Source organism: Bombina bombina, chromosome 2 (assembly GCF_027579735.1).
Source record: "Bombina bombina isolate aBomBom1 chromosome 2, aBomBom1.pri, whole genome shotgun sequence".
NCBI lineage: Eukaryota > Metazoa > Chordata > Amphibia > Anura > Bombinatoridae > Bombina > Bombina bombina.
In genome coordinates this window covers 894,593,325-894,611,052 of record NC_069500.1, presented here as the reverse complement: position 1 = coordinate 894,611,052, position 17,728 = coordinate 894,593,325, and the positions used below count along the sequence as shown (strand labels likewise).

The 17,728-nt window shown below is 39.7% G+C and overlaps 1 protein-coding gene across 1 annotated transcript in view; it reads right to left on the bottom strand.

The window, feature by feature from the left end:
- Window positions 1-17,728, bottom strand: part of UBA6 (ubiquitin like modifier activating enzyme 6) — a 250,035-nt gene that overhangs the window by 49,626 nt on the left and 182,681 nt on the right. The window contains exons 28-29 of the mRNA XM_053703266.1: window positions 2,310-2,427; window positions 1,312-1,505 (exon numbers count right to left, since the gene is read on the bottom strand). Of these exons, the coding sequence (XP_053559241.1) occupies window positions 1,312-1,505; window positions 2,310-2,427 (312 nt within the window). The remainder of the gene's footprint in view (window positions 1-1,311; window positions 1,506-2,309; window positions 2,428-17,728) is intronic.

Here is a 17,728-nt window from a genome sequence, read left to right as displayed (position 1 = left end):
TCTCTCTTACATACATATAAAGTACCTGCACCCTGCTCTTAACGATATCCTTACTAAGGATATACTGTGTCCCAAAGATACTGCAGATATCTGATAAAGTGCCAAATCTCCACCCTATAAGACAGAAAGGCACTTACCTGTATCTAGCCTTCCTGCAGGAGGACAGCATGAGAGAAAGCCACTCCTCACAGAGGACTGTAGAAAAAATAAAGAACCGAGTAAACCTACTCTGTCTTATTATACTCGGGCAGCAAAGTGTTAGGAAAACGCAGCAAGGCCCACCTTACAAGTTTCCAACTGCTTTAAAGCCACCATTGCCCTACTGAAGAGACTGACGTGGAGTACGGCTAGACCCAGTCTTGAGAAGGAAAGATCAGAGTAAACCTACTCTGGTTTTCAACTAGTTAAATCGTGCTTGAAGCAGAGAAATTCAATTTTCTTCAGACACCAAAAACTGCACCTCCTCCTTGCACCAAAGGCAAAGAGAATGACTGGGGTTTGTGGGAAGGGGAGTGATACTTAACAGCTTAGCTGTGGTGCTTTTTGCCTTCTCCTGCTGGCCAGGAGTGATATTCCCAACAGTAATTGAGGACACTGTGGACTCACTATATCTTAGAAAAGAAAAGGTTCTTGCACCCTGGCACTGGGCTGAAGCCTGTTCTATGCACATGATTCAATAATCAAATGATTCTACCTAGCTGCAGAGAACATCACATGTATGTGTGAAGAAGGAGTGACTGCGTGGAGATTTTCAGTTTATTTATCTTTCACAAGGCTCTCTTTGGCAACCAAGAAAGATTAAGTATAGAGAGGTTCTATAATTGTCTCTGTTTAAACTGAAGGCTTTTTTCATTAACATATTGACATTAAAAACAACACTATGGTTTCCCAACAAACACTGATTTTTTTTTTAAACGTATTCAAGTTTTTCTATCACAGGAGACCAAACAAAGGTAAGTGGTGAAAAACAACCAAATCGTCAGGGCAAGCAGTGCTAAATTGCTATTGCAACTGGCTAAACTTCTCCATACAGTGAAATAACCAGTCAAATACTAGCAAGTTAACCAAACTGTAGCTAGGAATAAATATCCTAAGGTGGCCCTAAAGAACAGAAATGGACTTATCAAACAACTATGTATAACTAAATATTAATCTCTACTTAATTTTATTAATGTCCTGTGTAGGTACATCAAATCTACCTGAGTGCGTTTTTTTTGGTATAAATGCATTGCAAGGTTACCTATCTACAGAACATTTATGGATAGCCCTACTGGGACCTCTGAATACATCTAATAAGACAAGCATACTAACCAGACCAGACACTGCAGCAGTTGCTGTGGCGATAGCCGGTATGATCTTCCCTGCAATGCGCTTGGTCTTCAGCCTGTCAGCTGGCTCAATATTGTACATCTTGGCTCTAAGATTGGAAGCTGCTGTGATGAAGTTAATGTGCTCGTTGCTGTCATTGTCTTTTTCGAATGATAACAGCTTCATTTGAAGGTCCACTAACAGATATGAAATATTAAAGAAAATGTTACAAAAGGAAAACATAGTATTAGTCAAATTATTATTTTATAATTTAAGACATGAAATGCTTATAGATCCTAGTGAGCCTTCCTCCTCCTGTACTAGATTTGTTAAGTCTGTTATGTTTTTGCATCTCATCACAAGTCTTTGTCATTGCATACCCCTATCTATGTACCCAGCGCTATGGAGTTTTGCACCGCCATATAAATAAATAATAGATCACAGAAATAATTAATCACTAATATTGTTATTATCATATCTCATTTACAACTGACCTCAGCTAGAGAGAGATAACAGGCTTTTAAACATAGGGAATACTAGGTTACAACATTACGGTACCCATTACTTTATGAAGGCAGACTTTACTCTTATTTTTTCAAATTTGAATATAATTAAAAAAAAATGTATTTCTGCATATTATTCACGGGCTAATGTTTGTTTTGAATACATCATTATGTCTACCAATTATTTGTTTTTAACATTGATGGTTCCAGGAATCATATAAAGAACAAAATATTAAAGGTATTATTACAAGCATAAAGTAATAGTTTTAAGGAATATAATCTTTCACTGTGTGTGCACAAGCCAAGTCAGAATAAGTACACAGGTAGTAGAATAAATATCTATACATGCAGCATATCTCACAAGACACTATACACCATTAACCCAATATCAGTTTTGTTAGTAAAGGAATACAAGTTTTAGTCTACTCCAATGCTCAGGAAAACAGTGCACATCCAAGTTTGCCATGAAGATTATGACAGATTCTGGCTAACACTTACATTTTGATGTCTGCTCGGCTGCTATGACCTTCTCCAGCTGTAGAACTGCAATCCTCTCATCCTCACTACTTACTGGTATTTGGTCCGGTTTTTTAACGGTTTCATCAGTTTCAACAATCTATAAGCAAGAAGCAAAAGCATATAGACTTTATTGTTAGCAATGCAATGGCAAATAAACTAAAGTAAGCACAAGAGTAGTACATCTGAGACTGGAGAGTGCTCAGTATATTGCACATTGGGTAATGACCACAGATGTATAGAATAGGTTTTAGTGCAGATAAACGTTCTTGAAGGCCAGTGGTAATTTCTGAAGGCCAATTACATTGTATTATTAAATTTGAACTTTACAAGACATAAAGCTGAAGAATTCTTAACAATGATAAAACTTCTTTAAAAAAAAAATGTAAAAGGTTTGTTGCTTTTTTATGTGAAATTATGCACTTTGTATTCTTTTTTTGTTGTTTTTTTTTTTTTTTTTTTTTTTTAATATGGCCCTTTTACAAAGTACCACTTAACTGCCGATATATTTTTTGCATGTGTTTTCTTGTGTAATCAACCCAGATTTGGTAGGAGGAGGAGAAATAACAGGAATAGGAGTAGAAACCGTAGTAACAACAATAAAAATGGGAATACTTCTAAAAATGTAACCTTTTCAGGTAGTGAGTCAGAGGGCTCGAGTGAAGGCGATACATTAGCTTTGCAAAATACAAGTATTTCTGTAAATTCTGATAATCACATAGCTGGTACCTCTCTTCCTATCACAACTGTATCATTTACCCCCAGCACTACACGTGGTATTCCGATCAACAGACCTATACAAAATGCATATGTTGAGTCTAAACCCAACTCATTTTCCTCTAATACATCTGAACATCTTATGTTTAATCAGGTTTTTCCACAGGAACCAGACGCCAACGCAGGGGGAGGGGGCACTATGGTCAAGAGCAATACACTGACCATGAATACACTGACCAATCAAGAAAGGTATCAACTAAGGGAGCCCAGACCACAGACGAGATAAAAATAATTGACACAAGGATAGTGGGTAATGTTGTTAATCTTTCTAGCAAGACATTCAACACCACACAATATCGAGTTTTAAATCGAGGTCTAAATTTTGCACCTACTAATGACTTTGACATATTCAGAACCATTTTAGATGTGAATAAATTAGTGCAGAACCTTACTCTAAAAAAACATTTTTCTGAACAGACTAATGATGAACAAACAGGTGGACCTTCTGGTGAAACAGCTAATGATCCCTTAAGTTTTTCACAATGTTGTGATGTAGTTACACTTCAACAGCTTCAAATGGAAGCAGGGATTATTGGAGGAGACACCAGGACAGGTCCTACACTTAAGAAACGTTCCACTTTTTATCCTATACAAAATCGTGGCTCTGTGATAGAGACATTCTATAATAGAATAGAGAGAGATCTAATCCATCTCAAAGAGCATAAACCCAACCCCAGACACAATTTATCCCTTACTGAAAAGGAGGCACTTCTTTCTCTTAGAGAGGATACTACATTGGTCATAAAGAATTCTGACAAGGGGGGTATGGTGGTAATTATGGATAGACAACAGTACATTGATGAGGCCCATAGGCAATTACATCAACCACATGACTATACTGTTTTGTTAAGGGATCCAACCAGCATCTTCCAAGTTGAATTGGAACAACTATTAGATGATGGTTTGGAATTGGGGATTTTAGATCAATCCACCGTGGCCTATCTTTTGGTGGAATACCCCAAAATGCCACTTTTTCACCATCTCCCCAAGACACATAAAACACTTGATTCAGTCCAGGGCAGATCCATTGTAAGTGGGGTTGATTCCCTACTGGGAAACTTATCTGAATGGCTAGATTGTGTTCTGCAGCCATTAGTAGTTGCTCTCCCCTCCTATGTCAGAGACACCAAACACATCCTTAACATCTTGGAAGGAGTTGAATGGTCTTCATCATCAGAATGGTTAACAATAGACGCTGTTTCTTTGTACTCTAGTATTCCTCATTCCAAGGGTTTGGAGGCTATTCAATTCTTTCTTGAAAGACAAACTGATTTTTCTACCACATTTATTGGTTTTATTCTCAGGGTCACCAGTTTTCTTTTGTCACACAATTTTTTTTAAATTTGAGGGGGTTTACTATCTCCAGAGGTGTGGTACAGCCATGGGGGCGAAATTCGCGCCATCCTTTGCGAACTTGTTCCTAGGATGGTGGGAGTTTTACCACATCTTTGGAGATAGTAACCCTTACCAGCAATATGTTTCCTTTTATAGGAGATATATAGATCTTCTTTTCATCTGGACTGGTGACCCTGAGACTGCCCGACTTTTTGTTGATTCCCTTAATAAAAACGATGTGGGTTTGAAATTTACTTTTGAGTTGAAGGAGAGATGCATAAACTATCTGGACTTATCTCTGGTAGCTGGCACTGATGGTAAAGTCAAATCGTCTATATACAGGAAACCCATCTCTGGCAATTCACTTTTACTGGGAACTAGTTGTCATCCAAAACATGTCCCCTTTGCCATTGCCAAAGGGGAATATATCAGACTTAAAAGGAATTGTACTGATCAGTCTGAATTTGAAAGGGAGTCTATTATCCTTGATAAAAGACTCAAGGACAGACAATTCCCTGTAAAAGCAATTAACAAAGCGAAGCACCAGGTTCAGAATCTATCCAGACAAGACCTTTTGACTCCCAAGAGTAAGGAAACTGGCAAACAACAGAATGTCACCTTTGTGACAACACATAGTGCCCAGTACATACAAATCTGCAATATAGTCAAAAAACATTTTCAGGTATTACGGGCTGAGGATAAACTCATTGACATTGTACAAAGGGGGCTGAGATGCTCTTATCGGAAAAGTCCCACTTTGGGATCAATACTCTCTCCCACTTTACTTAGACCAACACAAAAAGAGAAAGCCTCATGGCTTAAACATATTGGCATGTACAAATGTGGGCACCGTAAGTGTAAACCCTGTGAATATACACGAATTACTAAGGAATACACTAGTGTGGTGTCTAATAAAACATATAAAATCAATTCTTGTATGAATTGTAGGACAGAATCAGCTATATATCTTATTGAGTGTACCCAGTGTAAACTCCAATATATTGGACTCACTTCTCGTGACCTCAATTCCCGCATAAGAGAGCATCTGTCATCTTTTTCCACTAAAAGGACAACCACTCCCATTGTCCAACATTTTGGTATATATCACGATAATGATCTTAGAGGTTTTAAATGGTGTGGTATTGAGAGGGTTGTGGTACCTAGCAGGGGAGGTAACATTAACCAACTTCTCGCCAGACGCGAGGCTTACTGGATTTTTACCATGGGCACACGTTTACCCAACGGTTTAAATTCCAAATATGATGTCATGAATCTATGGCAATAATCTCTACATTATACTGTTCACCATGTTTGGAGGATTATTTTTCATTAATATAAATCTAACAACCATATTTTATATGTATATTGTATCCTTGATATATATATATATGTCCTTTGTATGCCAGCATCTTGGTCTGTCCCTTCAATATTAATACCAATATAAGTATCTTTACTTTATTGTAGTATCTGGTTTTGATCACTCTGGCCCCTGCAGGATTATATACAATACTCAGAATTAATTTCCTTTTATCCACATCATACATTTTGTATAAATATCAATATCTTCCATTTTGTTCATAATATGTTCTCCAACTAACTAGTATTATGCAGGTATTCTCAGTTTTTAGAGTTCAAACATATGTTTTAGTGATGTTTATCCAATCTTGTTTCTGCTCTCTATATATACATTTATTGTACTGGACAACTATATGTGACTTTGTAAATAGTAATCAGTACAGTCATATGCAGTATTATTATTTTTTATTCTTCATACTGCATTTGAAACTATTATGCTTGGATCAACAACAATAGTGCTTGCTACACAGGTGAATAATAATGACTAACTCTTTCTTAGTGGATAGAGTAGGTGGGCGTTTCTTTATATTTTGCAAATCACATTTGTTTTTAAGGTATTTTAACAGGTGTGAGGCACATCACTGTAGGCTATGACTACGGAGTGTATCCGAAACATGTAAGCCAGACAGTGCTGCGCCCTCTACACCGTCTATGTTTGCTGTTTGCTGTTTTAAAGGATCCAATAAAGAATTTTGTTTTATCTAAGGATAGCTGGACTCCCTTGATTCACTATACACACTATTGTGCATATATACCGACACTTGCAATGACTCAAAGCTACGTTGCGCAATTAAATGGCTGCTGTCTCAAGACACACAAATTCACAAAGATGTCCAATGAGGACAATTCATCTTTAAATGTGTCTCACTCTCTAATGAGACCCATTGTCGACCGTAGTTCCACATATTTTGCTCTATTCTTTCCTCAATCTGCATTCACAACTTGGGACTAGACAACATAAAACATAAGTACAGTTGCTCTCCCAAACACCACAGGATATTGGATCTTTGCCAGGGGCAGCATCCACCCCTGCAGCTAAACCCAATATTACCAGCATCACTCCATTGCTTCCCAACCCACCCAAAAGGATATAGAAGCCAGGGGTCAAGATGGGTGGGAACGCATGGGAACGGAGTTCCTGCACTATTTTTGCAGGAGGAACTAAGTTCCCTCTGGACAGTGAGCAGAAACGCTTCATTAAACACTGCTGCTGCTGGTGGGAGAAGCCGGAGCACAGTCTGGTTAGAGGGATAGTGAGATCCTCTAGTAATGGGCAGTAACAATTCATACAATACACTACATGCAAGCCTGTCAGCGATCCTGCGGTGTGATCTCCCTGCACTGCGTGGAACACATGGAGCTTACATTTCTGTGTGGTTTGCTCTTGGGTTATTTAGCTCCCTTCAGCAGAAATAGGATGTTTGCACCTTAAGTGGTTGAGACTGTGTGACAGAGGAGGATTCTCAGGCCCAAAGGCAACCATTCAACTCTTCATTGAATTGTATTTGCTTTCATTAATCAAAGTGTATAGATAATATACATATAAATACAGTGTGTGTGTGTGTGTGTGTGTGTGTGTGTGTGGGTGTTTATAACATAATTTATGTAAGAACTTACCTGATAAATTCATTTCTTTCATATTAGCAAGAGTCCATGAGCTAGTGACGTATGGGATATACATTCCTACCAGGAGGGGCAAAGTTTCCCAAACCTCAAAATGCCTATAAATACACCCCTCACCACACCCACAAATCAGTTTAACGAATAGCCAAGAAGTGGGGTGATAAGAAAAAAGTGCGAAGCATAAATATAAGGAATTGGAATAATTGTGCTTTATACAAAAAAATCATAACCACCACAAAAAAAGGGGTGGGCCTCATGGACTCTTGCTAATATGAAAGAAATGAATTTATCAGGTAAGTTCTTACATAAATTATGTTTTCTTTCATGTAATTAGCAAGAGTCCATGAGCTAGTGACGTATGGGATAATGACTACCCAAGATGTGGATCTTCCACGCAAGAGTCACTAGAGAGGGAGGGATAAAATAAAGACAGCCAATTCAGCTGAAAATAATCCACACCCAAAAATAAAGTTTAAATCTTATAAAGAAAAAAACTGAAAATATAAGCAGAAGATTCAAACTGAAACAGCTGCCTGAAGTACTTTTCTACCAAAAACAGCTTCAGAAGAAGAAAACACATCAAAATGGTAGAATTTAGTAAAAGTATGCAAAGACCTAGTAGAATGAGCTGTAATCCTTTGAGGCAGAGTTTTACCCGACTCGACATAAGCATGATGAATTAAAGATTTCAACCAAGATGCCAAAGAAATGGCAGAGGCCTTCTGACCTTTCCTCGAACCGGAAAAGATAACAAATAGACTAGAAGTCTTTCTGAAATTCTTAGTAGCTTCAACATTTCTTAGGATTAGGACATAATGAAGGAACCACAATTTCTCTACTAATGTTGTTAGAATTCACAACCTTAGGTAAAAATTTAAAAGAAGTTCGCAACACCGCCTTATCCTGGTGAAAAATCAGAAAAGGAGACTCACAAGAAAGAGCAGATAATTCAGAAACTCTTCTGGCAGAAGAGATGGCCAAAAGGAACAAAACTTTCCAAGAAAGTAATTTAATGTCCAATGAATGCATAGGTTCAAACGGAGGAGCTTGAAGAGCCCCCAGAACCAAATTCAAACTCCAAGGAGGAGAAATTGAGTTAATGACAGGTTTTATACGAACCAAAGCTTGTACAAAACAACGAATGTCAGGAAGATTAGCAATCTTTCTGTGAAAAAGAACAGAAAGAGCAGAGATTTGTCCTTTCAAGGAACTTGCAGACAAACCTTTATCCAAACCATCCTGAAGAAACTGTAAAATTCTCGGAATTCTAAAAGAATGCCAGGAAAAATGATGAGAAAGACACCAAGAAATATAAGTCTTCCAGACTCTATAATATATCTCCCTAGATACGGATTTACGAGCCTGTAACATAGTATTAATCACAGAGTCAGAGAAACCTCTTTGACTAAGAATCAAGCGTTCAATCTCCACACCTTTAAATTTAAGGATTTGAGATCCTGATGGAAAAAAGGACCTTGCGACAGAAGGTCTGGTGTTAACGGAAGAGTCCACGGCTGGCAAGAGGCCATCACGGACAAGATCCGCATACCAAAACCTGTGAGGCCATGCTGGAGCTACCAGCAGAACAAATGAGCATTCCTTCAGAATCTTGGAGATTACTCTTGGAAGAAGAACTAGAGGCGGAAAGATATAGGCAGGATGATACTTCCAAGGAAGTGACAATGCATCCACTGCTTCCGCTTGAGGATCCCTGGATCTGGACAGATACCTGGGAAGTTTCTTGTTTAGATGAGAGGCCATCAGATCTATTTCTGGAAGTCCCCACATTTGAACAATCTGAAGAAATACCTCTGGGTGAAGAGACCATTCGCCCGGATGTAACGTTTGGCGACTGAGATAATCCGCTTCCCAATTGTCTATACCTGGGATATGAACCGCAGAAACTAGACAGGAGCTGGATTCCGCCCATACCAGAATTCGAGATACTTCTTTCATAGCCAGAGGACTGTGAGGCCCTCCTTGATGATTGATGTATGCCACAGTTGTGACATTGTCTGTCTGAAAACAAATGAACGATTCTCTCTTTAGAAGAGGCCATGACTGAAGGGCTCTGAAAATTGCACGGAGTTCCAAAATATTGATCGGTAATCTCACCTCCTGAGATTCCCAATCCCCTTGTGCTGTCATAGACCCCCACATAGCTCCCCAACCTGTAAGACTTGCATCTGTTGAAATTACAGTCCAGGTCGGAAGAACAAAAGAAGCCCCCTGAACTAAACGATGGTGATCTGTCCACCACGTCAGAGAGTGTCGTACAATCAGTTTTAAAGATATTAATTGAGATATCTTTGTGTAATCCCTGCACCACTGGTTCAGCATACAGAGCTGAAGAGGTCGCATGTGAAAACGAGCAAAGGGGATCGCGTCCGATGCAGCAGTCATAAGACCTAGAATTCCCATGCATAAGGCTACCGAAGGGAATGATTGTGACTGAAGGTTTCGACAAGCTGATATCAATTTTAGACGTCTCTTGTCTGTCAAAGACAGAGTCATGGACACTGAATCTATCTGGAAACCTAAAAAGGTTACCCTTGTCTGAGGAATCAATGAACTTTTTGGTAAATTGATCCTCCAACCATGATCTTGAAGAAACAACACAAGTCGATTCGTATGAGATTCTGCTAAATGTGAAGACTGAGCAAGTACCAAGATATCGTCCAAATAAGGAAATACCACAATACCCTGTTCTCTGATTACAGACAGAAGGGCACCGAGAACCTTTGTAAAAATTCTTGGAGCTGTTGCTAGGCCAAACGGTAGAGCCACAAACTGGTAATGCTTGTCTAGGAAAGAGAATCTCAGAAACTGATAGTGATCTGGATGAATCGGAATATGCAGATATGAATCCTGTAAATCTATTGTAGACATATAATGCCCTTGCTGAACAAAAGGCAGGATAGTCCTTATAGTTACCATTTTGAATGTTGGTATCCTTACATAACGATTCAATATTTTTAGATCCAGAACTGGTCTGAAGGAATTCTCCTTCTTTTGTAAAATTTAGAGATTTGAATAAAACCCCAGCCCCTGTTCCAGAACTGGAACTGGCATAATTACTCCAGCCAACTCTAGATCTGAAACACAATTCAGAAATGCTTGAGCCTTCGCTGGGTTTACTGGGACACGGGAAAGAAAAAATCTCTTTGCAGGAGGCCTTATCTTGAAGCCAATTCTGTACCCTTCTGAAACAATGTTCTGAATCCAAAGATTGTGAACGGAATTGATCCAAATTTCTTTGAAAAAACGTAATCTGCCCCCTACCAGCTGAGCTGGAATGAGGGCCGCACCTTCATGTGGACTTAGGAGCTGACTTTGGTTTTCTAAAAGGCTTGGATTTATTCCAGACTGGAGATGGTTTCCAAACTGACACCGCTCCTGTGGGTGAAGGATCAGGCTTTTGTTCCTTATTGTGACGAAAGGAACGAAAGCGATTATTAGACCTAAATTTACCTTTAGAATTTTTATCCTGTGGTAAAAAAGTTCCTTTCCCTCCAGTAACAGTTGAGATAATAGAATCCAACTGAGAACCAAATAATTTATTACCCTGGAAAGAAAGGGAAAGCAAAGTTGACTTAGAAGACATATCAGCATTCCAAGTTTTAAGCTATAAAGCTCTTCTAGCTAAAATAGCTAGAGACATATACCTGACATCAACTCTAATGATATCAAAGATGGCATCACAAATAAAATTATTAGCATGTTGAAGAAGATTAATAATGCTATGAGAATTATGATCTGTTACTTGTTGCGCTAAAGCTTCTAACCAAAAAGTTGAAGCTGCAGCAACATCCGCTAAAGATATAGCAGGTCTAAGAAGATTACCTGAACACAAGTAAGCTTTTCTTAGAAAGGATTCAATTTTCCTATCTAAAGGATCCTTAAAGGTAGTACCATCTGCCGTAGGAATAGTAGTACGCTTAGCAAGAGTAGAGACAGCCCCATCAACCTTAGGGATTTTGTCCCAAAACTCTAATCTGTCAGATGGCACAGGATATAATTGTTTAAAACGTTTAGAAGGAGTAAATGAATTACCCAAATTATTCCATTCCCTGGAAATTACTTCAGAAATAGCATCAGGGACAGAAAAAACTTCTGGAATAACTACAGGAGATTTAAAAACCTTATCTAAACGTTTAGATTTAGTATCAAGAGGACTAGAATCCTCTATTTCTAATGCAATTAGGACTTCTTTAAGTAAAGAACGAATAAATTCCATTTTAAATAAATATGAAGATTTATCAGCATCAACCTCTGAGACAGAATCCTCTGAACCAGAAGAACCATTATCAGAATCAGAATGATGATGTTCATTTAAAAATTCATCTGAAAAAATTAGAAGTTTTAAAAGACTTTTTACGTTTACTAGAAGGAGGAATAACAGACATAGCCTTCTTAATGGATTTAGAAACAAAATCTCTTATGTTATCAGGAACACTCTGAGTATTAGATGTTGACAGAACAGCAACAGGTAATGTAACAGTACTAAAGGAAATATTATCTGCATTAACAAATTTGTCATGACAATCAGTACAAACAACAGCTGGAGGAACAGATACCATAAGTTTACAGCAGATACACTTAGCTTTGGTAGATCCAGCACCAGACAGCGACTTTCCAGAAGTATCTTCTGACTCAGTGTTAACGTGGGACATCTTGCAATATGTAATAGAAAAAACAACATATAAAGCAAAATTGATCAAATTCCTTAAATGACAGTTTCAGGAATGGGAAAAAATGCCAGTGAACAAGCTTCTAGCAACCAGAAGCAATAAAAAAATAAGACTTAAATAATGTGGAGACAATAGTGACGCCCATATTTTTTAAGCGCCAAAAAAGACGCCCACATTATTTGGCGCCTAAATGCTTTTGGCGCCAAAAATGACGCCACATCCGGAACGCCGACACTTTTGGCGCAAAAAAAGTATGACGCCGGAAACAGAAAAAAAAATTTCGCGCCAAAAAAGTCCGCGCCAAGAATGACGCAATAAAATGAAGCATTTTCAGCCCCCGCGAGCCTAACAGCCCACAGGGAAAAAAGTCAAATTTTAAGGTAAAAAAAAAAAAAAATTGATTTATTCATATGCATTATCCCAAATATGAAACTGACTGTCTGAAATAAGGAACGTTCAACATCCTGAGTCAAGGCAAATAAATGTTTGAATACATATATTTAGAACTTAGCTTAGAGTGTCACAGAAAATAAGACTTACTTACCCCAGGACACTCATCTACAAGTTGTAGAAAGCCAAACCAGTACTGAAACGAAAATCAGTAGAGGTAATGGTATATATAAGAGTATATTGTCGATCTGAAAAGGGAGGTAAGAGATGAATCTCTACGACCGATAACAGAGAACCTATGAAATAGACCCCGTAGAAGGAGATCATTGAATTCAAATAGGCAATACTCTCCTCACATCCCTCTGACATTCACTGCACGCTGAGAGGAAAACCGGGCTCCAACCTGCTGCAGAGCGCATATCAACGTAGAATCTAGCACAAACTTACTTCACCACCTCCATAGGAGGCAAAGTTTGTAAAACTGATTTGTGGGTGTGGTGAGGGGTGTATTTATAGGCATTTTGAGGTTTGGGAAACTTTGCCCCTCCTGGTAGGAATGTATATCCCATACGTCACTAGCTCATGGACTCTTGCTAATTACATGAAAGAAATATATATATATATATATATATATATATATATATATATATATACACACACAAAATTAATTGTGACAGGGGGTGGGAGTCTTGGTGAGTTCCCACACTATTTTTTGTAGGACTTGACCCCTGATAGAAGCAATTCACAGAAGAACACATTTGAAGAAAGTGGAAAGAGCTGGAGGCAGTGATTCCTTCAGTGCTTTCAAAGTAATAGAAGATGTTTGTGAAAGGTAAGCATTTCTTGTCTGTTATATTAAACTGTACTTAAATATACATACAGTAGAATGTCAATGTAACAAACACGTTTTTATACAAAGTTGAAAAAAAAACACAATTTATGCTTACCTGATAAATTTATTTCTCTTGTGGTGTATCCAGTCCACGGATCATCCATTACTTGTGGGATATTCTCATTCCCAACAGGAAGTTGCAAGAGGACACCCACAGCAGAGCTGTAATATAGCTCCTCCCCTAACTGTCATAGCCAGTCATTCGACCGAAAACAAGCCGAGAAAGGAGGAACCATAGGGTGTAGTGGTTACTGTAGTTTAAATTTAAAAATTACCTGCCTTAAAATGACAGGGCGGGCCGTGGACTGGATACACAAGAGAAATAAATTTATCAGGTAAGCATAAATTGTGTTTTCTCTTGTAAGGTGTATCCAGTCCACGGATCATCCATTACTTGTGGGATACCAATACCAAAGCTAAAGTACACGGATGAAGGGAGGGACAAGGCAGGAACTTAAATGGAAGGAACCACTGCCTGTAAAACCTTTCTCCCAAATATAGCCTCCGAAGAAGCAAAAGTATCAAATTTGTAAAATTTTGAAAAAGTATGAAGCGAAGACCAAGTCGCCGCCTTGCAAATCTGTTCAACAGAAGCCTCATTTTTAAAGGCCCAAGTGGAAGCCACAGCTCTAGTGGAATGAGCTGTAATCCTTTCAGGAGGCTGCTGCCAAGCAGTCTCATAGGCTAAGCGGATTAAGCTTCTTAGCCAAAAAGAAAAAGAGGTTGCCAAAGCCTTTTGACCTCTCCTCTGTCCAGAGTAGACAACAAACAAAGCAGATGTTTGACGAAAATCTTTAGTAGCTTGTAAGTAAAACTTTAAAGCACAGACCACGTCCAGATTGTGTAACACAAGGATGGAACCACAATCTCTTGATTGATATTCTTGTTAGATACCACCTTAGGTAAGAACCCAGGTTTGGTACGCAGGACTACCTTATCCGTATGAAAAATCAGATAAGGAGAATCACATTGTAAGGCAGATAGCTCAGAGACTCTACGAGCCGAGGAAATAGCTACCAAAAAAAAAAAAAAAAAAAAACTTTCCAAGATAAAAGTTTGATATCTATGGAATGAAGAGGTTCAAACGGAACTCCTTGAAGAACCTTAAGAACCAAGTTTAAGCTCCATGGTGGAGCAACAGGTTTAAACACAGGCTTGATTCAAACTAAAGCCTGACAAAATGCCTGAACGTCTGGAACATCTGCCAGACGCTAGTGCAAAAGTATAGACAGAGCAAAAATCTGTCCCTTTAAGAAACTAGCTGACAATCCTTTTTCCAAACCTTCTTGGAGAAAAGATAAAATCCTAGGAATCCTGACCTTACTCCATGAGTAACCCTTGGATTCACACCAATAAAGATATCTACGCCATACCTTATGGTAAATTTTCCTGGTGACAGGCTTTCGTGCCTGTATTAAGGTATCAATAACTGACTCGGAGAAGCCACGCTTTGATAAAATCAAGCATTCAATCTCCAGGCAGTCAGCCTCAGAGAAATGAGATTTGGATGGTTGAAAGGACCCTGAAGTAGAAGGTCCTGTCTCAGAGGCAGAGACCATGGTGGAAAGGATGACATGTTCACTAGATCTGCATACCAGGTCCTGCGTGGCCACGGAGGTGCTATCAGAATCACTGATGCTCTCTCCTGCTTGATCTTGGCAATCAGTCGAGGGAGCAGAGGAAACGGTGGAAACACATAAGCCAGGTTGAAAGACCAGGGCGCTGCTAGAGTATCTATCAGTGTCGCCTTAGGATCCCTGGACCTGGATCCGTAACACGGAAGCTTGGCGTTCTGGCGAGACGCCATGAGATCCAGTTCTGGTTTGCCCCAACGGAGAATCAGTTGTGCAAATACCTCCGGATGGAGTTCCCACTCTCCCGGATGAAAAGTCTGACGACTTAGAAAATCCGCCTCCCAGTGCTCTACACCTGGGATATGGATAGCTGATAGGTGGCAAGAGTGAATCTCTGCCCAGTGAATTATTTTTGAAACTTCTAACATCTCTAGGGAACTTCTTGTTCCCCCTCGATGGTTGATGTAAGCTACAGTCGTGATGTTGACCGACTGAAATTTGATGTACCTCAGAGTTGCTAACTGAGGCCAAACCTGAAGAGCCTTGAATATCGCTCTTAGTTCCAGAATATTTATTGGAAGGAGAGACTCCTCCTGAGTCCACGATCCCTGAGCCTACAGGGAGTTCCAGACTGCACCCCAACCTAGAAGGCTGGCATTTGTTGTTACAATAGTCCAATCTGGCCTGCGAAGGTCATACCTTTGGACAGATGGACCCGAGATAGCCACCAGGGAAGAGGATCCCTGGTCTCTTGGTCCAGATTCAGTTGAGGGGCCAAATCTGTGTAATCCCCGCTCCACTGACTGAGCCTGCATAGTTGCAGCGGTCTGAGATGTAAGCGTGCAAACGGCACTATGTCCATTGCCGCTACCATTAAGCCGATTACTTCCATACACTGAGCCACCAAAGGGCGCGGAATGGAATGAAGAACCCGACAGGAATTTAGAAGCTTTGCTAACCTGGACTCCGTCAAGGTAAATTTTCATTTCTACAGAATCTATCAGAGTCCCTAGAAAGGAAACTCTTGTGAGTGGGGATAGAGAACACTTTTCCTCGTTCACTTTCCACCCATGCGACCTCAGAAATGCCAGTACTATGTCCGTATGAGACTTGGCAATTTGGAAGTTTGACGCCTGTATCAGGATGTCGTCTAAATAAGGGGCTACTGCTATGCCCCGCGGCCTTAGGACCGCCAAAAGCGACCCTAGAACCTTTGTAAAGATTCTTGGGGCTGTAGCTAATCCAAAGGGAAGAGCTACAACTGGTAATGCCTGTCTTGAAAGGCAAACCTGAGAAACCGATGATGATCTTTGTGTATCGGAATGTGAAGATAAGCATCCTTTAGATCCACTTTAGTCATATATTGACCCTCCTGGATCAGTGGTAGGATGGTACGAATAGTTTTCATCTTGAACGACGGAACTTTGAGGAATTTGTTTAAGATCTTTAGATCCAAAATCGGTCTGAAGGTTCCCTCTTTTTTGGGAACCACAAACAGATTTGAGTAAAAACACTGTTCCTCCTTTGGAACTGGATGGATCACTCCCATAACTAGGAGGTCTTGTACACAGTGTAAGAATGCCTCACTCTTTATCTGGTTTGCAGATAATTGTGAAAGGTGAAGCTTTGAAGTCCAGAAGATATCCCTGGGATATAATTTCCAACGCCCAGGGATCCTGAACATCTCTTGCCCACGCCTGGGCGAAGAGTGAAAGTCTGCCCCCTACTAGATCCGTTACCGGATAGGGGGTCGTTCCTTCATGCTGTCTTAGAGGCAGCAGCAGGCTTTTTGACCTGCTTACCTTTTTTCCAGGTCTGGTTTGGTCTCCAGACCGTCTTGGATTGAGCAAAAGTTCCCTCTTGTTTATTATTAGAGGAAGTTGATGCCGCACCTGCCTTGAAGTTTTGAAAGGCACGAAAATTAGACTGTTTGGCCCTAGATTTGGACCTGTTCTGAGGAAGGGCACAACCTTTTCCTCCCGTGATATCAGCAATAATCTCCTTCAAACCAGGCCCGAATAGGGTCTGCCCCTTGAAGGGAATGTTAAGTAGCTTAGATTTTAAAGTCACGTCAGCTGACCATGATTTAAGCCATAGCGCTCTGCGCGCCTGTATAGCAAAACCAGAATTCTTAGCCGTTAGTTTATTCAAATGAACAATGGCATCAGAAATAAAATAATTGGCTAGCTTAAGTGCTCTAAGTTTGCCAAGTATGTCACCCAATGGAGTCTCTACCTGTAAAGCCTCTTCCAGAGACTCAAACCAGTACGCCGCAGCAGCAGTGACAGGGGCAATGCATGCAATGGGCTGTAGGATAAAACCTTGTTGAATAAATATTTTCTTAAGGTAACATTCTAATTTTTTATCCATTGGCTCTAAAAAAGCACAACTGTCCTCGACAGGGATAGTAGTACGCTTTGCTAGAGTAGAAACTGCTCCCTCCACCTTAGGGACTGTCTGCCATAAGTCCCGTGTGGTGGCGTCTATTGGAAAACATTTTTCTAAAAATAGGAGGGGAAGAGAACGGCACACCTGGTCTATCCCATTCCTTATTAATAATTTCTGTAAACCTTTTAGGTATTGGAAAAACATCAGTACACACCGGCACTGCAAAGCATTTATCCAGTCTACAAAATTTCTCTGGCACTGCAATGGTATCACAGTCATTCAGAGCAGCTAAAACCTCCCTAAGTAACACGCGGAGGTGTTCAAGCTTAAATTTAAATGCAGAAATATTAGAATCAGGTATCTTTCCTGAGTCAT